At 39.2% G+C, this 23,017-nt stretch overlaps 1 protein-coding gene across 15 annotated transcripts in view; it reads left to right on the top strand.

The window, feature by feature from the left end:
- The window catches only part of camk2d1 (calcium/calmodulin-dependent protein kinase (CaM kinase) II delta 1), a 92,966-nt gene that overhangs the window by 16,789 nt on the left and 53,160 nt on the right, over positions 1-23,017 (top strand). For all 15 annotated transcript variants that reach the window (XM_051673427.1, XM_051674469.1, XM_051673729.1 and 12 more), the window contains exons 3-4: positions 13,009-13,068; positions 17,737-17,791. In XM_051673427.1, coding sequence (XP_051529387.1) covers positions 13,009-13,068; positions 17,737-17,791 — 115 coding nt within the window. The remainder of the gene's footprint in view (positions 1-13,008; positions 13,069-17,736; positions 17,792-23,017) is intronic.

The following is a 23,017-nucleotide window of genomic DNA, read 5'->3' on the forward strand; positions in this document are numbered from 1 at the left end:
ACCACACGCTCCATTTAGAGCGAGAACCACTAATCGCGACCACGAGGAGGTTACCACATGTGACTCTACCCTCCCTAGCAACCGGGCCAATTTGGTTGCTTAGGAGACCTGGCTGGAGTCACTCAGCACACCCTGGATACGAACTCGCAACTCCAGGGGTGATAGTCAGCGTCAAGACTCGCTGAGCTACCCATGCCCCCATCTCAGCTGTTCCTTAAAGTTTTCCTCCATGGACATGGACTTTACCCCCATTTAAAAGATCTGTCCAAACAGCTCCACACTAACTAGAGCTTCTGAATCCTATTATATCTGTCACTGACAATTAGATGGAAAGCTAGGACATGAGGTGCAATGGATCTGAGCAGAGTTACAGAAGTGCAGAGGTAGACGGTAATAGTTCCTCTAGTAATTATACCTGTCTGAACATCTCCCCGTGTAAAAAGAGAGTGAGACAGTTGACAAGATAATGAGCTGTACAGTTTAAAAGGCAGAATAATGAGGCACTTGTGTTGTAGAACTACATACCGATCATAACAGGGTCCAAGTTGTTGTTGACGAGTTTGATTTTTCATTATCATTTTTTTTTTCTGTCAGCTATAACCTTGTCAGTTTTATCAGTTCATGAATGCTTACTTTTTACCCTGTTCCTCACTCAATGCTATCTTACCACATCGAAACTCTTTTACTATAGCACATGACTTGTAAAGTGACACATTTCAATGTTTGCAGTGCAAAAAGTAACCAACTACCTTTACAAGCTTATTCGAGTGCAGTGAAATTGCACAGTAGCTCAACTGATAGAGCGTTGCACTTGAAATGTAAAGGACTGGGGTATGAGTCCTGAAGAGCATGCAAGTTGATTGGTGAGCTTAAAGTGTCATAGAAGCATGATATGTATTTGTTTTTGGAGAGCAAACTTTTATCACCTTAAAATAAAGACCCTGTTCCATATGCAAAGGCCTGATGCAAATGTAGAGGCAGATGTGCGTGAACACTGAGTTTTATGTGAATGGAAATCTGAACTTTGAATAGAAGGACGTACACCAAAAATGACCAACTGCTCCATAGGAGTCAACCTTCTGTTGGTTTATGAACAAAACTCTTCTAGATAAGCGTATCTTTTCTTAGATGGCAAGTTAGCACACATTGAGGGCGTTACTCGGGAATAGTTGCAGTTTGGTGTTGTTTATAATTCTTGCATGCACGCCCTACATTTAGAAAGCACTCCATTTCACCTCAGTGCATCGCCCTTTTCTCTTTAGTGATCACCCTCAACAAACCAGCACATTTCTGACCTGGAATCAACATGACCCCAGTAGCTAGTGCAGGATGAGAGGAATTCTTGCTTGTCATTCATTAACAAGTCAATACAGGCAAAGAAAGACAAAGAGACATGTATGAAGTCTATATGAAAGGGGGCTGGGGGCCAACCACAGTCAGCCGAATCCAACTCAACAAATTGCCACACAGTTGCTATGGAGACTGCAGTATGTTCCTTTGGGGGTTTAGATGATGTAATGCCAGATTCGACACCCTGAAACACACACACACACACACACACACACACACACACACACACGTTGGTGCGGCTGTCCTTAAGAGGACTCTCCATAGACATAATGATTTTTATACTGGACGAACTATATATTCTATCCCCTAACCCTAAAACTACCCCTAAATCTAACCCTCACAAAAAAAGTTCTGCATTTTTACATTTTCAAAAAAACATTGTTTAGTATAATTTTTTAAGCGATTTGAATTATGGGGACACTAGAAATGTCCTCATAAACCACATTTATAGCATAATACCCTTGTAATTACCAGTTTGTAACCTAAAAAAAAAGTCTTCGTAAACCACCCAAACCCACACACACGCTATAGCTTTCATCGTAACACAGAGCTCATCTTTCTGAAAGTCTTTGCCTGCAGTAGTGGGTCTGACAAATGTCACACACGTCATTTTAAACCGGGAGTGTTACTTCAAGCTAGCTGAGGCTCTACTCTTTTAAACAACATTAAACAGGAAGAACTTGCTTTTCTGAAGCAGAATTACATATGGAAGTGCATTGGCATAGTGAATATTTCAACATTGTTTTTGTACTTTTCTCTATGCCAAGATATTTATCTATATTGTTGAAAAAATTATATTCTATTAGATATTAACAAGACTTGCTTTCATAGAAAGCATGTTAAATATAAATAATATGTTATATTATACTGTATATATTGTTGTCAGGGGGCGTGAGAGACAGGACCCAGACGCAGAGGAAAACACTCAATGAGTTTATTAGTAACAACACAAAGTTCTTTTCAAACAAAATCAAGCCCAGGTGAGATTCTCCACCGACACATTGTCAGAGAAGGAGGAATCCTCCTCCAAGGGAACTGGGCAACTATACAGGCGAAGGTGAAGGCGATGGTGAACAGGAAGGTAACCACACCTCTAGAGACAGGCAATCAACAGACACACAAGCAATCTCCAACTAGACAAGAGAGCACGGTTAACACTTGACAGCAAACAATACATTCACATTGACAATCACAATAACAATGATCTGCAGTCGGACATGACACACGAGGGGATTAAAATAAGTGGGGAAACAAACAAGGGGCAGGTTCCACTCACAGCTAAAGGTTGTAATGATCAGCATTCCCATGGAAACAATCAGGGTTCCCATGGAAATGCTGATTCAGCATGCCAGTGGCACCTGAAACACATAAGGGCAAAACGTAAATGCGCTTTGACAAAAACAGACAGGGAACGATGATCCCACGGACCTCGTCAGACAAAACCCAACCTGACAGGTTGACAGGACCATGACATCACCAGAGAGCGCAAGGTGGTAACTCGCGAGAGCCGGTCCCAAACAACTAGACCGGTGCGCTCACACAAGGGGGTACGCAAAACACTGAGGCAGCCTGGTACTGCCACGGTCCCATCAAGCAGAACCCCAACCTGACAAGGTGACCGGACCATGACAATTGTACTGTATACTGTATGTACAATAATAAATGTTTATAAACTACACATATTTTCTCAGAGTCCAAATGTCTGAGACAACATTAAAAACTGGGTCATCATTTGAAAACTGTACATTGGATTGGATGGATTTAAAAAAAAAAAAAAAAAGAAAGTAAAACAATTAAATGTTCTGATGTAAATGAAGAGATATTTCAGATTCTGCACTATTTCTAGTTCACTAATCAAATGTAAGCAAATTTATGACGTTGATCATGTTAACTTTGTATAAAAGGTCAGATTTCCTTGCTTGCATTAAAGCACACAAGATGAAACTGGATAACATGATCATCAGGTTTTGCACAAACTTATGGAGTCCATGCCAGTTTGAGTAATATAATACAATATAATATAATATAATATGACAAAAAAATTCGGAAAAACTAAAAACACTTTCACTAGTGGTCTCAGACTTTTGGAAAAACAAAAATTGCAATCAATATGTTTAATCAATATATTTAATCAAGATAATTTTTACCTGGGAAACAAACTACATACTGTTTTGTATTTTAAAGTGAATGTATTTTAGTTTAGCTGTATTGAATGTATTTTAAATATAACTTCTGAATGTATTTTAAGATATAAATATTATATACAATTGAATAAATATAATCAAATATGTCAAAATATCAAAATGTCAAATCATATATGTTATAAATAGTGTAGTTTTGTTCCATTGGCAGATTTCTTTTCACTTGTTTTAAGTGTAAGCCTAGATGTCTAGCCATGGATGTAATAAATGATAAATAATCTATAATATTTTATTAAATGTGGGTGTTTCTTCAAATCTGGGCATGCTGATGTCCTAGAGGTACATTTTTATTGAAAAGAACAGATTTTCACATTTTCTGTTTGTGTTGTAAAGGTCTCATTAAAACTGAATTGGAAACTTTTTTTTTTCCAGGGTTTCAGCATTTATTTTTGGTACTTTTCTAATGCCTTTTATGTATTAGATTTAACAATAGATTATTTTAGCCTTGTCGCAGACCCAGTCTAAAACCATGATTATCTAAACAAAGTGTATTATTATTGGGCATCATTATGCAAATTTTGTTTATCAAATTATGCAAAAAGTTTGAAATTATTATTATTATAAAATATTGAGGATACATAAAATGTTAGCAATAAATTTAGCCTTAGCCTTAGCAAGACAAAGGAGTATATATATATATATATATAACATCCATATATTCTGCAGTGTTCTGTTATACTGTACGCTGTTAGTACAATCCGACTATTCAAATGAATGTTTGCAGTGGAAAACATGGCAGGGTCTGAGTCCTGAACTCATTTGAAAACGGCTGGAGTTATCAGATGCTCATTTCCATAAACAGATGCGGAGGAGATAGCCAAAAATAGAAGAGCGGAAAAAAAAAAGAAAAAAAAGAACCATAGATACATAAACAGACAGCAGAAGTTTGAGTGATGGCTTGACGTTGCCTAAGGAACGTTTAGAGAGAGAGAGAGACAGAATGTGGACATTAGATAGATGTTTAGAAAAGCAAAATGAATTGTTTTAAAAATAGAAATAAGGCTTTTACCCTAATAAGCATTGATATCACAATAAAAACATTGATTTTATCATGCACTGTAGTCACAAGGTAATATGAAAAATAATGAACTGGTCTAATTTTGTGAGTTACACCTTGTCTACACTGGACATGAGCGTTGCGACGCTGCACGTCAAAAGCAAACCACTCCCACTGTAATCAATGATGAAAGATTACGGTCACCTGTTCTGTTTCTGATGTGCTGCACGCACTTGCCGTCACAGCTCACAGACAATTGTCTGTGCACATCATCCCAGTGTAGACAGGGCATTAGAAATGTATTCCAATTTTCGTCTGTAATAGTGCTGCAACAACTAATCACTAAAATCGATAATAAGTGGTGAAATGGGGGGGGGCCTAGGTAACTCAGCGAGTATTGAGTCACGAGTTCGAATCCAGGACGTGCTGAGTGACTCCAGCCAGGTCTCCTAAGCAACCAAATTGGCCCGGTTGCTAGGGAGGGTAGAGTCACATGGGGTAACCTCCTCGTGGTCACTATAATGTGGTTCTTGCTCTTGGTGGGGCACGTTATGAGTTGTGCGTGGATGCCGCGTGGATGTCTCTGCGGTAAAGCGCTCAACAAGCCACGTGATAAGATGCGCGGATTGACGGTCTCAGATGCGGAGGCAAATGAGATTCGTCCTCCGCCACCCAGATTGAGGCGAGTCACTACGCCACCACGGGGACTTAGAGCGCATTGGGAAATGGGCGTTCAAAATTGGGGAGAAAAAGGGGAGAAATGAAAGTAATCTACAACAAATTTCATGATGAATAAGTTGAACATGTGCAATTTAAATTGTAACATTTATTTTTGTAAACCTATTTTATACACAATGTATAGCATACAATCATTAATATATATATTTTTTTATTTTATTGAAATACAGGAAATTTGTTTTTCTGATTAACTGATTAATCGAATAAATAATTGAAGATTAATCAGTTATCAAAATAATTGATTTATAGTTGCAGCTTGTTGCAGTTTACATTTAAAAAGTCCCAGTGTCCGACAAATTCAAACATTGTCGGACACAACGTTAATATTAAAGCTGAAGTAGGTAAGTTGGTGGCCAATAGTGCCACCAAAAGAAATTGCAAAAATAATCACTCCTGTCTTCCATTGGTTGTACAAAGAGATCGTCCCGCCCCAAACTAACACTGTTGGTCGAGTAATTTTATGTCATAAGATAGCAATTTTAGTTCTTTGTAAACAAAAAGAAATGATGGCAAGTTGCAGTTGAACTTTTTGGCAGCCCTTTGATCTTGAGTGTTTGATGAATTAGATGGTAATTCCATTACTGAGGTTTTTATTTATTTTAAATTTTTTATTTGAAGGTTTTGGAAAAGCAACTCTAATGAATAAATATTTCTCGTTCATTTGAGTTTATTGCATTATTGTTATTTCACGTAATCTGTGATGTAACTGCGCAAAATAAACACTGAATTGAGATGACCAGATTTTTTCCCATTAATCGGGCAAACTGAACCATTGCCCAACACGACGCCCAAGTGTGTGTCAACAGCCGGTGTTGTTCTCCTCCACTTTAACAAACTGAGTTTCCTTGCCAGCTCTGAACGGATCATCACACATACACACACATACACACACAGATGCTTTTCAGACAGTCTTTGCAATACAGGACAAATTACTGTCAGTGTATGTTCTGAGAGACACATCAGTGAACGGTGACTGGGGTTGTCAAGCTCCAAAAAGTACAAAAGAAAGTGCATAAAGGTACATTTATATTACTGCGAGGGTGGAATGCAGGATTTTTCCTGATGTCTGTTCCTCTCTTAAAGCTATTGTATGGCTTTAGAAGACTTTTCAAATGACTAAATGAAGTGCATGCATGATAGACAGTTTTTGTTTTAGGCTGTATTTTGTACCCCATACCATGATGATATATCAGTATCAGCCAATATTAACATTTTCAAAATTACCAGCATCAGTCTGATTAGGTCAAAGTGAGATAAATGCTCTGAATGGCATACTTCTATGCTACTCTTGCAGTATTTTTGCAGTATTGCAGAATGCAAATTTTCTGTATGCATAATGTCCCAGATGACCTACTAATGTGCAGCACACTGCTTGGAGTGATACCTTAAAGGGATAGCTGGCCCAAACATAACAATTCTGTCATATATATATATATATATATCAGTTGAAGTCAGAAGTTTACATACACTTAGGTTGAAGTCATTAAAACTAATTTTTTAACAACTCCACAGATTTAATATTAGCAAACTATAGTTTGTCAAGTCGTTTAGGACATCTACTTCGTGCATGACACAAGTCATTTTTCCAACAATTGTTTACAGACAGATTGTTTCACTTTTAATTGACTATATCACAATTCCAGTGGGTCAGAAGTTTACATACACTAAGTTATCTGTGCCTTTAAGCAGCTTGGAAATTCCAGAAAATTATGTCAAGCCTTTAGACAATTTGACAATTAGCTTCTGATAGGAGGTGTACTGAATTGGAGGTGTACCTGTGGATGTATTTTAAGGTCTACCTTCAAACTCATTGCCTCTTTGCTAGACATCATGGGAAAATCAAAAGAAATTAGACCTCAGAAAAAAAATTGTGGACCTCCACAAGTCTGGCTCATCCTTGGGAGCAATATCCAAATGCCTGAAGGTACAACGTTCACCTGTACAAACAATAGTACGCAAGTATAAAAACCATGGGACCACACATCCATCATACCGCTCAGGACGGAGCCGCATTCTGTCTCCTAGAGATGAACATAGTTTGGTGCGTAAAATGCAAATCAATCCCAGAACAACAGCAAAGGACTTTGTGAAGATGCTGGAGGAAACAGGTAGACAAGCATCTATATCCACAGTAAAACGAGTCCTATATCAACATAACCTGAAAGGCTGCTCAGCGAGGAAGAAGCCACTGCTCCAAAACCACCATAAAAAAGCCAGACTACAGTTTGCAAGTGCACATGGTGACACAGATCTTACTTTTTGGAGACATTTCCTCTGGTCTGATGAAACAAAATGGAACTTTTTTGCCATAATGACCATCGTTATGTTTGGAGGGAAAAGATTGAGGCTTGCAAGCCAAAGAACACCATCCCAACCGTGAAGCATGGGGGTGGCAGCATCATGTTGTGGGGGTGCTTTGCTGCAGGAGGGACTGGTGCACTTCACAAAATAGATGGCATCATGAGGAAGGAAAATTATGTAGACATATTGAAGCAACATCTCAAGACATCAGCCAGGAAGTTAAGGCTCCGTCGCAAATGGGTCATCCAAATGGACAAAGACCCCAAGCATAACTCAAAAGTTGTGGCAAAATGGCTTAAAGACAACAAAGTCAAGGTATTGGAGTGGCCATCACAAAGCCCTGACCTCAATCTGATCTAAAATTTTTATATATATATATATATATATATATATCATCAACCAATATATATATACAGTATTTTTGCTTATACTGCATCACCCAGCCCTAATCTGGAGTGACATAAGAGCGAGTAAATGATGACAGAATTTTTGTTTTTCTGCATTTTTCTTGGCTCATTATCAATTTGTCTTTTTTTTTTTTTTTTACATAAAAGTAAATAAAAAATGCACAATAATATTTATTTCTGAGATAATTTTTGGATTCAACTCATGTAATTAAACATGCAACGTAACGAGGTCACTTGACAATGTTGCATATACTGCATGAAACGTTTATCTTTGCGTTCTGCATAGTTTCACTAACAATTTGTACAAAATACTAGACAGTATAATAAACAAGGGATGTCCCGAAACCATTTTTTAGAGAACAAGTCAGAGTACCGATACTTCCTTTTCGGTACTCGCCTATACCTTTTTTTAATTATTTTTTTTCTGAATTCCATATCAACAGTGGATTTAAATTTTATCATCAAAATCATGTATAAAAAATTTATTCAAATTAAAATATAACAATTAGTTATCAACATAATATTGTATTATTTTTATCGAATTAAGTGCTTTTATACAGAATCTCACAACACAATCCAAAAATACAACATTGCATTATTTTTGTTCAAATAAAGTGATGCATAACAGAGCATCAGAGATGTGAGATATTTCTTAAATATAATACAATTCCTCTTGATATATTAATATTATAATTAGTAATAGTATTACAGTGAATATTGCATAACTATACAGTAGTGATGTGTTACTGTCAGACTTTTTTCCATTTAAATTAAGCTTTTGTTTTAAAGTGTTTCTGTGTTTTGGACTGTAGCTTCTCACTTCCAGAAAAGCAGGTATCTATGCGAAATAATGTGATTATTAAAGCGCAAAACGCTGCTGTATAATTAAATAAATATGTTGTCTGCATGTGCCTCTTGCTACAAAGTGAATTAGCGCTCTGCTCACTGTCATCTGCTACAAACGGAGCGTGCAGTGCTCATGATGGTGTTTTCCACGTATGAGTGGAGAAGCTCTAAAAGGTATGTCTGCACAACACCGGCTCCACTCATTCACAAATGCTCACAAGCGCACAGCACATGCAAACTATATATTTCCTTATTAAATCACGGCCTTTGCGGTTAGTAATCACACTAGGACATAATGTGTTTTTAATTTGTGCCCTGAATGTTTACAAAATGACATTCGTACATCAGAAGGTATCGGAGCATTTTTTACGAGCATGAGGACAAGTACATGAGTGCAGTACTAAACCCGATTCCGATACCAGTATCAGTATCGGGACATTCCAAGTATACAGTGTGCATAGTGCAAAGTATGCAGTATTCAAGTGCTAGTATTTTATTCCAAACTTATCCTGCATCTTTCTCCTCTGCTGCAAAATGTAAGTTCATTGTGTTCTTGTCATTTCACTCTTGCAAGTTTCTCTGGCTTGTTTTCTGTCCGACTGTCTCTTCTTTACTAATTTGTTTGTTATGCAAATTTTGAACGTGCCTAACTACTAGTAGGCACCAGACCTCTATTGAACTCTGTTGACTTCTTTTAGTGTCATATTTGAATGAATGAATGAATATTACACTAGTGTAAGAGCCCAATGGTTCTGGCTGTGGCAGTATTGTGGTACAGTGATACTATTAGATGATACAACGGTACTGTTTTATATTCACATACCATGATACTTCAATGGTACTGTGAGGTATTAGACATAAGACCATAGTATTATCATCATGATGGTGTCCAAAAATACGTTAGTAAATATTTTTATTGTAATACTATGGAACATTTATAATCTGTGTAATTATCCCTAATCACATTCATAAAATTTTTATCAGTTCTTTAAAGGTGTGTAATTTTTCTATGTTAAAATACTTGTGTTGAATAAATTCTTAAGAGTGTAAACCCTGTGGCTCTGTGTAAGGAAATGACCTAAGTGCCACATAAGCACCACTCCTCCTCTTCATGTCAGAACATGTGAGCTACCCACCAGACCACTTCTCAGACCATTTAACACATTTACCATATTTAAATCCTTTTTTGCAGAATTCCACAGATTTTCCACATAGTCAATATAGACAATGTGAAAAAGTGTGTATATTCAGTGTGTGGATCAATAGCATGACACTAATATATATATATATATATATATATATATATATATATATATATATATATATGTATATACAGTATATACTCTATATTATGCATTATGCATGTCAATGGACAGTTGACTTGGTTTGACAACTTTAAAAATCGCTGCCTGCCCCATTTCTGGCATTCTCTTTCTCTGTCAGATGGGACCGGACTGAACTGGGTCAATGCAACACTTAAAATATGCAAAAAACTAGATTTGAATAAAAAACTCTCCATCGGGGACATTTAATGAAGAACACGGCATATTGCTACACTTTTCTAATAATGAGGAGAGTAGAAATTGATGATACCAGTCCAGAGTGATCCTTGAATTAGATACATTTTTTTCCACATTATTCTTTGCCTTTTAACTGGGTTCCTGTAGCTCAACTGGTAAATCATGGTGCTAGCAACACCAAGGTCATGGGTTTGATTCCCAGTAAAATGTATACCTTGAATGCACTGTAAAAGTGTCTTCTAAATGCAAAATATAAATTGACCTGAAGCCACAAACGGGAGGATTTTTGCTTTGCTGTCGGGGTTGCAAGCAAACAGTGTAATCCTGTTATGTCACAGATTACCCCAGCTTCCCTCTTGAAATGAACCCAACAACTGCCCACAGAATCCTTCTTACAGTGTGTCTGATTGACCCAATGATGTGCAGTAAATGCAGCTTTGTGAAATTTGATCTGATTGGACAGACTCCAAGCAGCATGCTGTGACTCATCACTCAGTTGAATGGCCAGGATTATGACTGCAAAAGTACATCTAATTAAAGCCCTGGAGTTTGGACTTTAAAGACAAACAATCTTATTGGCTAAGAAGCATCTGAAGTGATTGCTGATTGGTGGATTTGAGATAAAAAGGCATTTTGAGATTATAAATAGAGGCTAAGAGTTTTAGTGGTGCTTCACTATTACTCATACTTGGGGTTAGGGATTTTTCATATCCAAAATACGATACAATAAAACGGGTTGGAAAATCCCAGTTTAATTAAAGGAAACATGAAACACACCTAGGAACCAGATTAACATAAAGAGCTCTTTAGATTTAGGTCATTAAGCAACCACCTCGCAATCTACCCAGAACACCCTAGCAACCAACTAGCAATGCCCTAGTAGACACACTAGTAAGGCCCTGACAACCACCAGAACACCCTAGCAACCACCTAACAAAGCCTTAGTAGCTACTCTGAACACACTAGGAATGCCCTGACAATAACTCAGAACGCCCTACTAGTGCCCTGATGTGGTGATCAGGGCAGGGCCGAGCGGCGTCTGGCCAGAGCGAGGCCGGGAAGATAAGTGGTGAATGAGATCCACCTGTGTGCCACACCGGTCTCGTGTTCCAGTGAAGGGCAGTGGGAGTATTTAAGGAGAGGAGACAGCAGCAGACGGGGAGAGAGAGAGACGCATGGACCTGTGTGTGTGCAGCGTGACTGCGGGGAAGCAGTGCATTTGGTTTTGCCTTTTAAGTCGTATAATAAATGTTTACATGTTTGTCAAGCCAGTCCCAGCTTCCTCCTTCCCTTGCATTCCTTGAATTATTATACTGGTGCCAAAACCTGGGAAGGAGGAAGGATGCGCTGTCGTGTCGTCCGCCAGGAGGAGGAGGAGCCGTTGCCATCCGCCAGGGGATGAAGGAGTCGTTGCCATCTGCCAGAAGCCGGAGGAACCGCTGCTGTCCTCCAGGAAGCGGAGGAGCCATTGTCGACCACCAGGGGACGGAGGACTCGCTGCCATCCGCCGGGAGGCGGAGGAACCGCTGCCATCCGCCAGAGGATGGAGGAGCGGCTGAGGACCAGTCGACAGCGTGTCCGGGGCCTGCGAGTCCGTCTCTCTCTCTCTGCTTTCTTCTACCCCCCCACCTCGTCCTGTTCCACTCCCAGGCATGTGTGGGTTGGACCTGGTGACCGGTGTGGCACAGAGGGAGAACTCATTCACCACTTAACTACCCGGCCTCACTCGGCCCAGACGCCGCTTGGCCCCGCACTGCTTGCCACACCTGACAACCACTCAAAACACATTAATCATGTAGCAACACCTTAGTAGCCACTCAGAACACCCTAGCAATGCCCTGACAACCACTCAGAACAACCTAGCAACCACCTAGCAATGCCCTAGAAACCTTTCAGAACACACTAGCAATGCCTAGACTATGATTCAGAACACCCTAGCAACCACCTAGCAACACATTAGTAGCCACTCAAAACCTTAGGAATGCCCTGACAACAACTCAGAACGCACTACCAGTGCCCTGACAACCACTCAAAACACCCTAGCAACCACCTAGCAATGCTTTAGTAGCCATTTGGAAGTTGTAACACCATAGCAATGCCCTGACAACCACTCAAAACACCTTAGCAACCTCCTAGCAACACCTAGTAGCCTCTCAGAACAACCTAGAATGTCCTAACGAACTCTCAGAACACCTTAGCAATCATATAGAAACGATCTGACAACCACCCTAGTGTTATAGTAATGAGTTTTGCAAGGGCAAGCATTTTTTTACCCTTACATTTTTTTTTTTTTTTTTCAGAAAATGTTTCTCTTGAAATTGATTGTCAAACAAGTCATTATTGATGTGGAATATTTGCATTGAACTACACTGTAGATTTCGTGCCCCTCAAATTAAATTTTACCTATTTGCTGTTATTTAATATTTTCACCCAGTGGAACCTAAAACAATTTTTTCTCTTTTTTTTTTCTTTTTTTTTCTTTTTTTTACACAATTCCTGGGAAACTATAATCAAAAATATTATTTCCTTGTTTGTATATTCTCATTGGATGATTTTTCTTGACCTTTGATAAATTGTTTGTCATGTGATATTTACTGTAGTTTGCTATTATAGAAACACTAATGTCTTTTTTCACTTTTGTTTTGTAGATCACCAAAAGCTGGAACGAGAGGCCAGAATTTGTCGCCTGCTCAAGCATCCCAACATTGGTGAGGGCAAAACACGCACACACACACACACACACACACACACACACACACACACACACACACAATGATGGAGAAGAACATTATTTTTTAGCACATATATAGCTAAAAAAAAATATCCTCTTAATTTTTAAAACAATTAATCACTCTAAGTTACCACAGGAAATGGACAGCTCTATTCTATAATAATAATAATTACCTTTTCATAGAAAGGAGGCATATTTGCACTGAAAAGATAATAACCTTAGTCAAATACGGTGCAGCGCTATTTCATCGCTTATATCACCTGTTTCAACTGGAGTGTTGTGGTTTGTTGAGAAGATGCAGGGTTTTGCGCTGAAATAGTGACACAACTGTTTGGTGAATTCGGGCCATAAGTTTTGAGACTGGTCTTAGACTTAGCATCAGAGACTTGTCAACATGTCTGCTTGTTGCTTTATTCAAGGGCGTAGATTTAGCTTGAACATTGTGGGGGGGGGGGGTTACAGTATGAAGTATTAACATGTTTACATTTTGGGGGGGGGGGGGGTTGTACATGCTTGTTTTGAATATTGGGGGCAAGATGTTCTTGCATCTTTGTGGCGGTAACAAACCTCAGTCCTCAAAGGGGCGATAAGAGGTTCCTTCAAATGTCTGCACTATAAAACCAAATGTGGTGTTAATCAGGTTGACTTACTTTAATTAACACACACAGCAAGATTCTCATCAAACTCTTGTACCGCCATGACAGTAGTTGACCTGAAAGAGGAAACTGACTGTAGAAGAAGACAGTTTGTGCTAATATTCGCTATAGCACCCCTAGTGGCAACACTGAGAATGCAAAGTATACTTGTGTTATATGATGAAAAGCAGTCTGACACAGTTTAGAATGCAAAATCAAGCGTTATTAGCTTGAAGCGTCTGCGTTCACACACTACTTAAATAGAGGATGTCTCGAGCCTTAATGCAGTCTAAGTACTGTACGTAGACTAGTGAATATCTACATTGAGACAATTAGTTCTCCCAGCAGGCTCACATTCACAAGGTTTTCAGTGATTCATCTTAATTAGGTCATGTTAAACTGACCTGTAGCGATTTAAGGTGGTAAGAGCTAAAATTGGCCAAACTTTGTCTGCCCACACTCACCCACCTCCAAGCCAGCTGCAAGATTACAGGCGTGGGTGTTTTCTAGCCATAATTATGGCTATAACACAAAGCTACAGATAAACTGAAATATTTGGTAGCGCATTCCCGCCCCCATATGTTCATCTCTTTACACAAGAACACTGAGCCATTGAAACGAGCAACAGTTTCGATCTGTTTCATTCCAGATCTTACAATAGACAAGTGTTCAAAACCTTCTTTGTCTTCAGTGAGGTTCAAGTAAGGCACTTCATCAGAAATGTGCTCCTTTAAATGAAATTATACTGGATTTCATCCATATTATGCAGTAGGCTACTGGCTATACTGTGTTTGATAAACAGACTCACCTTATAATCTTATGATCTATTAGTAGTTTTGTAAGTACTTTTATAAGTAATTGTATTCTTAGACAGACCTATGATATATACTGTATATACATTGGGGCTGTTGATTTAATGTGTGAATTTAGTGTGATTTAGTTAGAAAAAAATAAAAATTATGCTGCCCTCGATCCGTATGTAAATTCAGTGTTCCTACTAGAGATGTGAACGAATAGTCGACATTCAGTTAACCATTCGACGCGCTACTATTCGAATATCAAAATCACTATTTGGTTATTCTACATGTGCAATACAGGTCTGCAACCTGACCTGAGCTCGACGAGTTACGACAAACCGTCAGGTCTTACGGCCGGGTGTGGGTCAGTTTTTCAAGTATAGGGTGAGTTATGGGCTGTTCAAACATGCTTTTGTGTGCATCTGCGCTGTTACTCTATAATAGATCAGTGATACTGACACGCGCTGGACGGACGTCTTTGATTCTCACTTTTTTCTTTCAACGCCTTGGGCAGGATCGCCACATTTTTAGACACCGAGTAAAGTTAAAAAGACTTACATTTTTATAAATGCATCTTGAAACACCTGCATTGTGTTTCATTTGTTGTGCTGTGTTCTGAAGAAGAGTACATTTATGTGACTGTTACACCATTAAACATGATTCCAGTTTGTTTTTCACCGAGCAATGTTTCAGCGCTTGATAAACGGTAAGACTGTGTTATTTTCCCTTTTGCTCTGGTGTGCATATTTCGTACAATAATTAGACAAGTTCAATGTAATTTGATTTTAAGCCACTTAAAATTCCATTACAATAGACATTATTTATTCCCACGTTCCGGCTCCAGACGAAAAAACGATAAACCGTTCATGAAACCTCACGGTTAACCGAATGTTAAAAATTGTAGCCGTGCACATCCCAAGTTCCTACCATAGGACCAATTCAAACTTGATGCAGTAGGGGGCAGTCAGCGCAACTCCAGCTGTACATGCCTTTTAAAACAAACGAGAGCATCAGGCAGCTCAGCCTTCCACGGATGACTCACTCTTGCGCTCAAAGACAGCTGGACCTAGCACAACAGAATGCAGGGATCTCGATATGGGTTTTTCAGCATTTCAAACTACACTTTACTTGACGCAGTGTCCTAAAAACACAGTGCTTATGACTAGAGGCACTGAAAACTAGTGAGACTCAACCATAGTGAGACGCTCCAAAAGCATCCGTCTGACGCTTGAGTACAGAGACCAACAAATAAAAGTAGAGCAGAGTGATGTAGGCCAACAATAGGGTTATGTTCAATGATACGAAAAATAAAACAAACAATATTTTGACAATATTATTTTTTGCCACTTTTTGAATTGTAGAAGTGCTTAACTTGTCTGCTACCACAATAGATGTGATGTAATGTATTTAAATGATCTGAATTTAGCCTATAATATTTATTATATGTTATATGTATAATTATTTTATATACAGCATTATATAATAAATTATCTTAATTTGGGGACCTTTCTCAATAAAAATTGATGTATGCATTTAATTAATCGGCACATCATGTAAATAATTTGATTAAATATTTGAATTGATTGACAACCCTAATATATACAGTATATATATATATAGTTGTAATTTTTGTTTTATTTGTTTAAAAAAACAAAAGTGACTACTGACTACTTCTGACTACTCACCCTCAAGTTGTTCCAAACCTGTATAACTTTAAAAAAACAAACAATTTATTTTAAATTTTGAACAGAATAGGACACATAAGGCAAAATATTATCATTCACTTTCATTGTATAGAAAAAAAATCAGTTAATGGTGACTGAAGTTTATCTACTGTAATAACTTCTTTTATGTTTAATGGAACATAAAAGCTGATGGCGAGTTTTACCCTGTTGTAAATATGAGAACATTATGACTTTAATACCTCCATATTCGTGATTGTAAATTTGAGGTAAGTGACATGCTGGGGAATTTATGGTCAGCAGTCACATATTCATCATAACAGCATCCGTCACTCATGACACAAAACCCAGCGGCTTTCCTAAACTAACAGAGGGAGTTCTCCTCTCCAAAGCAACAATAAAATGGAAAGCCGTTCCCTTTCTGTTGCTATGGCAACAGATTCAGGCAGCCTACTGTATCATAGATGAGAGGAGATTCAATAGATCCTCATATGGGGGATTCCTCGCTGTCAATTTTTCTCCCATGCAATCCACATTTCCCAAACAAAGGTCAATCCCAGGGTACTGGAACTCTCGGAAACAACATGGCGACATCCGGTGTGATTATGTTGCAGCGAAACCTTGTTTTGGCCAAAGTTTAAGGGAGCATTACATCTATTTTTTTTTTTTTTTTATAGATTAATCTATATATATATATATATATATATATATATATATATATATATATATATATATATATATACTGTAAATGCACATATACATAGTATCACGTCATTAGATTAGCAACAGGCTAATGTCAGACTTTATTGGAATAAACTGTGTTACTGTGTTCACATCAAATTACAAAAATTACTAAATGGCAACTTGTAGGTTCCACATTTTCATTTCCATATGGCCATATATGAACATACTGTAAACAGTTTACATGCATACATTCATACATGCATCATATATAACTTTGTAGTTCATACAAATGGGCATACAGTATATGTATCCAGTTCCACTGTTTGGAATGTTGCATTCACTGTTGTATATATACAGTAAAACAGCAATTTCTGTAGTATTTTGAAATATATTTTGCATATATGTACAAGAATGTGGCATACTTTTTATATAAATGAAAACCAAACATGAACTTACATAGTATACAGTATATGTGTTTTATGTTTTTTCCCATATATCAGATTACATTTAGGTATGGCAATGCTCATAAAACATATCTGATCTGCCTTATTAGACCGATTCCGATTGAGAAAGCCCTAATATTGTCTGTACCGTTATGGTCAGCAATACATTACATCCCTAATTTTCTATGCAAATCACTGATTTCATTTTTTATTTTTTTATTTACTGCAGTAAAAAAACATGGATGTTTCCTCGTTCAGCTTTGAATATGTCAAATTATACATGCAAGACAATGAAAGGAAGCATAAATAATTTGTGGATATTTGTGAAAATCCCTGCACTTATTTTAATGAGTATGAAAGTGAGCTGCTTGATACAATCTAATCAGTTTTTTTCTTTTCCACAGTGCGGCTTCATGACAGTATATCAGAAGAAGGAGTCCACTACCTCGTCTTTGATCTGTGAGTGAATTCTTGTGTGTGTGTGTGTGTGTGTGTGTGTGTGTCAGTGTGAGGGCCCCTCTCCCGGCTCCTGTTAAATGTGTATGACCATTAATGAGAGTGTCATAGGATCACTCCTCCACAAACAGCGAAATGATTCTGCTTTATAATGAGTAAACCCCAATCAGAGAAACAACAAATAATTAGACTGCATTTCTTCTATCGTAGTTTGTGTGTGTGTGTGTGTGTGTGCGTGCATGTCCTACCTGCCTCTAGGTAAGAGTGGGTAAAGTTCAATAGTTACATTTATTAGGCTTAATATTAATACTCGGAATACACAATTCTTCTGAATAATATAGTTTATTAGCATAATTGTAGGTTGTTCACAGTTGCCAAGCAATACTGGCACATTAATCTACAATGTGCGATCACACAGGTGCGTTTAAATGCAACAGTCTGGTTCCAGAAGTAAAAACCGCATTCATTTATTATTAACACTAACTCATAAACCATAAAAAATGGTTTAATGACTTTAAAAATGTCTAGTGGAGTAACCATCAAGTAAAAGGTATTAAAATACTTTCTTGCATCTTGAATACACGATAGTGTAAACAACTTAATCATTAATTTAAACATTTTTCAAAAAATATATATTTTTACAAATATGAATTGTTTAGTGATGAATGTCAAAAGGTTTATTCTGATTACTCCATTTGACTTAAAATGTGCCTTTTCAAAAAATGTAAAAATATCGTCATGGTTACTTTCGTAACCTCCGTTCCCTGATAGAGGGAATGAGATGTTGTGTTGATGTAGTGACACTAGAGGTCACTTTTGGGAGCCCCAAACATCTCTGATCTTTTTTTTTTAAAAGGCCAATGAGAATTGGCGAGTGGAATTTGCATGCCACTCCCCCGGACATACGGGTATAAAAGGAGCTGGTATGCAACCACTCATTCAGGTTTTGTGCTGAGGAGCCGAGATAAGGTCCCCGCCATTTCAGCAGGTAGTTCAGCGTTGCGGCAAGAGGGACACAACGTCTCGTTCCCTCCATCAGTGAATGGAGGTTACGAAAGTAACCATGACGTTCCCTATCTGTCACTCACTCGACGTTGTGTCGATGTAGTGACACTAGGGGTCCCTATACAAAACGGCACAACTAACTGAACTGTGTTACGTGAAGTGGCGGTGTGTGAAGGGCAGACTGCGGTGTGTGACGGGCAGACTGCTGTTAGCCTCGTAGCCAGCGCACCAGGCCATCAAGTAACCTCCTCCAACATTCTTTATGAGCGTCGATCAGTCCTTCAGGCACAAGTCGACTGCCCTACGAATAGGTGGACAGGCTAGCCCAGCCGAGGCCTCTTTTCCTTCTCTTTTCTCCCCAAAAAGAGTGGAATTTGTTAACTGACTGGGAGTGTCTATGTCAGGGGGGTGTCATTCCCAAGGGGAAGACACCGCGGAGACCACACCCCGCCCAAAAAAATGGGGGGGGGGGGGGGGTATTTTGAGAGGAAATATGTCACATGGTCTTTACCGAGCCTTGTCGGAAGTATGTCATGTGGAGAGGTCCCATGGTAGGTCCTACCCAAAGGGGGAGGAGTTTCTACAAAGCATGGCGACCGGGGGCAGAGGGGCCCCTGCCCAAGGAAGACGCAGTTTACCGATAGGGAAACGATTTTGCGGAAAATATCACATGGGGTTGCCTTCGGGGGAACCAGCACATGCGGAGGGATGGCACGTCCTGAGCCTGATATGCCATCGTGATGGCGTCAATGACCCAGTGGGCGATCCTCTGTTTTGAGACAGCACTTCCTTCCGCTGTCCACCAAAGCAGACAAAGAGCTGCTCGGAGCTTCTAAAGCTCTGCGTGCGATCCAAATAGATGCGTAAAGCTCGCAAAAGCTTCTCATTGGCCTTTTAAAAAAAAGATCAGAGGTGTTTGGGGCTCCCAAGAGTGATCCCTAGTGTCACTACATTGACACAACGTCGAGTGAGTGACAGATAATTTGATTTGGTGGAATATTAAAAAAAAAAAATCTTTTTTTGAAATAATAATAAAAGATGATTCCAGACTACATATGCCAACAGTTCCCTATCTGTCACTCACTCGACGTTGTGTCGATGTAGTGACACTAGGGGTCACTCTTGGGAGCCCGAGACACCTCTGGTCTTTGATAAAAGGCCAATGAAAATTTGGCGAGTTGTATTTGCATGCCACTCCCCCAGACATACGGGTATAAAAGGAGCTGGTATGCAACCACTCATTCAGATTTTCTCTTCGGAGCCGAACGGTCATGCTCACTGAGCTGAATTCCCACGACTGTTTATTCACCTCTGTTGGATCTGACGGCGCATTTCAGCGGCTTCTCCCCCCTCTGCACTGGTGCACTGCAGAGAATGCCTCTGGGCACTTCGGCAGAAATAAAGGAGTATATATCTCTAAAAGAGCAGCACACATGGAATGTCTTTTTAAAGACGTGTCTTTCTAAAGATGCTTTTCCGATTGTGTGTTATTCCTGGTTGCGCTCGTTATCTCTCGCCTTCTGATGGTCACGATCACTGTCTTTCATGTCTGGGCACTGCTCACGTTGAGACAGCGTTCGTGGATGGTCATGTTCTCATTGCGAGGACATGTCCATGGCAACGTTGCGGTCGCGGCTTGCCTTCGTAAGAAAGCAAGCCACCCCAGAGGCTCCCCGCCTCTGGCCTTTTACCCACGGGTGTGAGGCCAGTGCGGCTAGCACTGGGGGCGATTTGGGGACCCCAATGGGACCGCCTCCGCCGGGTATCCCCCCGTGGACCTCCCATTCCCCAGCACGCTCGTCTGCCCCGATTGGGCTTCCGGATGAGTCCGCCGGCTCGTCTCACGGCGAGTTCGACCTCTTATTCTGAGCCCGCGAAAGTGATGAGCTCTCGAGCGCAGCATCGGAGAGTGGGCTCGTCCAGTCGGAAGCGCACAGTATTGTATGAGGCACACAGTAGTCTGCCCACCACACACCGCCAGTTCACGTAACACAGTTCAGCCAATTGTGGCGTTTCGTATAGGGACCCCTAGTGTCACTACATCGACACAACGTCGAGTGAGTGACAGATAGGGAACGTCATGATTACTTGTGTAACCTCCGTTCCCTGATGGAGAGAACGAGACGTTGTGTCCCTCCTGCCACAACGCTGAACTACCCGCTGAAATGGCCGGACCTTATATCAGCTCCTCAGCATAAAACCTGAATGAGTGGTTGCATACCAACTCCTTTTATACGCGTATGTCCGGGGGAGTGGCATGCAAATACCACTCGCCAATTTTCATTGGCCTTTTATCAAAGCCCAGAGGTGTTTGGGGCTCCCAAGAGTGACCCCTAGTGTCACTACATCGACACAACGTCTCGTTCCCTCCATCAGGGAAGGGAGGTTACACAAGTAACCATGACATTCTTTTATTTAAGCAGTTACACCACTTAAACATTTTTGAAATATTATATCAAAATGACTTTGAACTATGTAATTGAAATCACATTCATTATAGTCTAGGTTTATTCAAGTTGTTGTTTTGTGTGGGCATTTTTTGTGTGTTTGAGAATTGCATAATAGATCAGGAAAAAATGAGCGTCACTTCATTTACCCACCTACAGTTTACGCTAAGGAAATATTTTACCTGGCAGAAAAATTGCTTATTGTCATTAATAATATTTTTATATAATATCATATAATATAATAATATAATTTCATAGTCCTCCAGCCACTGGGGGTTGCGTCAGGAAGGGCATCCGGCGTAAAACCTGTGCCAAGTCAAATATGCGAATCACGGATGGTCCGCTCTGGCGACCTCTAACGGGAGCAGCCGAAAGAAGAAGATAATCTAAATTCATATCAAATAATAATATTATTTGAACAATATTTGCACTCTTTTTTGTTTTACTATGGGGTCCAAAAGTCTGTCTTTTATGTATTTAAAGGATATGTTCACCCAAAATGAAAATTCTGTCATCATTTACTCACGCTTATGCTGTTCCAAACTAATATGACCGTTAACCTACGGTGCATCTTTTTCCATACATGAAAGTGAATGGTGACTGTGGCTGACAACCCTAAACGTTCTGCCTATTTGTGTTCTAACGTGTTTAGACTGTCATCAGGGTGAGTAAACTAGAAAGAATTTTCATTTTTGGGTGAACAATTCCTTTAAACCATCCAAATGTAGAAAACAGTGAAATATGACTCATAGGACCTATATTACGCTTGTTTCATGGCACAGGATTGCAGCTTTCAGAGGTTATGAGTCATTTCTGTGGTCATTTTTGAGGCTGTACTTTTGAGGCTTTTAGCAGTTGTCCTTTGAAGTGTTTTTTGTTCCAAATCCTAGTGGTCTACTGTCTATGTTGGCAGCTACCATCCAAGGTAACATCACTGAAAAAGAACCTAAAGAACTTTAAGTCTCTTCAAGTAATGTTTACCACGTTTATGCGTATAAAATACAAAACCGGCATTATAAAAACCCATTGGAAATTCCAGAGGAATTTCCCATTGGCTCATATATTTTAATTGTTTGAACAGCTCTAGAGAGTCTGACGTTAGCATGTTGCTAAGCTAAGATGTGATCAACATCTAGCATCTAGATGTGTAGTACAAACAATAGCATTAAGTGAATCCCTAAAATTATCATTCTGTGTGTGTACAGAATACTGGAATCTCCCCTGAACTTGCAAAGGTTGACTTAGTGATAATAACCCTAGCAATGTTTCAGTGTGATGCAACTAAAAACAAGAAACAGCTTGAGTTTAGCCTGTTTGGTGCTGGCTATTTTTGACTATTAGCCACTGTAATATTAATGACTGGGATCAACGACTGTATCAGCCGGCAATTTAACTGCAGACAAACAGAGGTGCTGTGTTTTGTTTATTCTTGTTAAGTTGCTGCTTTTAAACAGCCTGCTCTGTCTGGACTTTAATGTATTCTGAGATTGCCTCATCTGTGAAGGATAAATGCGTTATGTTTACTTTTATTGGTAGATGCTTTTATCCGAAGTGGCATTCAAGGTTTATATTTGATCGAAATGTAAAAATAAAAATGTTATGCTGCCCATGATGCCTAAAAATGCTCACTAAGAATTGTAACAGAGCATTTTTTTCTTTTTCAGAAAATTTAAAAATCTAGTTATGTGTCCTTCATAAAATGAGTCTAAGAGGCTGTACAGTGCTACTTTATTTTTTTCTAAGATACTGCAACTTTCTTGCACCCACAACATTAATC

This window comes from Myxocyprinus asiaticus, chromosome 1 (genome assembly GCF_019703515.2).
Source record: "Myxocyprinus asiaticus isolate MX2 ecotype Aquarium Trade chromosome 1, UBuf_Myxa_2, whole genome shotgun sequence".
Taxonomy (NCBI): domain Eukaryota; kingdom Metazoa; phylum Chordata; class Actinopteri; order Cypriniformes; family Catostomidae; genus Myxocyprinus; species Myxocyprinus asiaticus.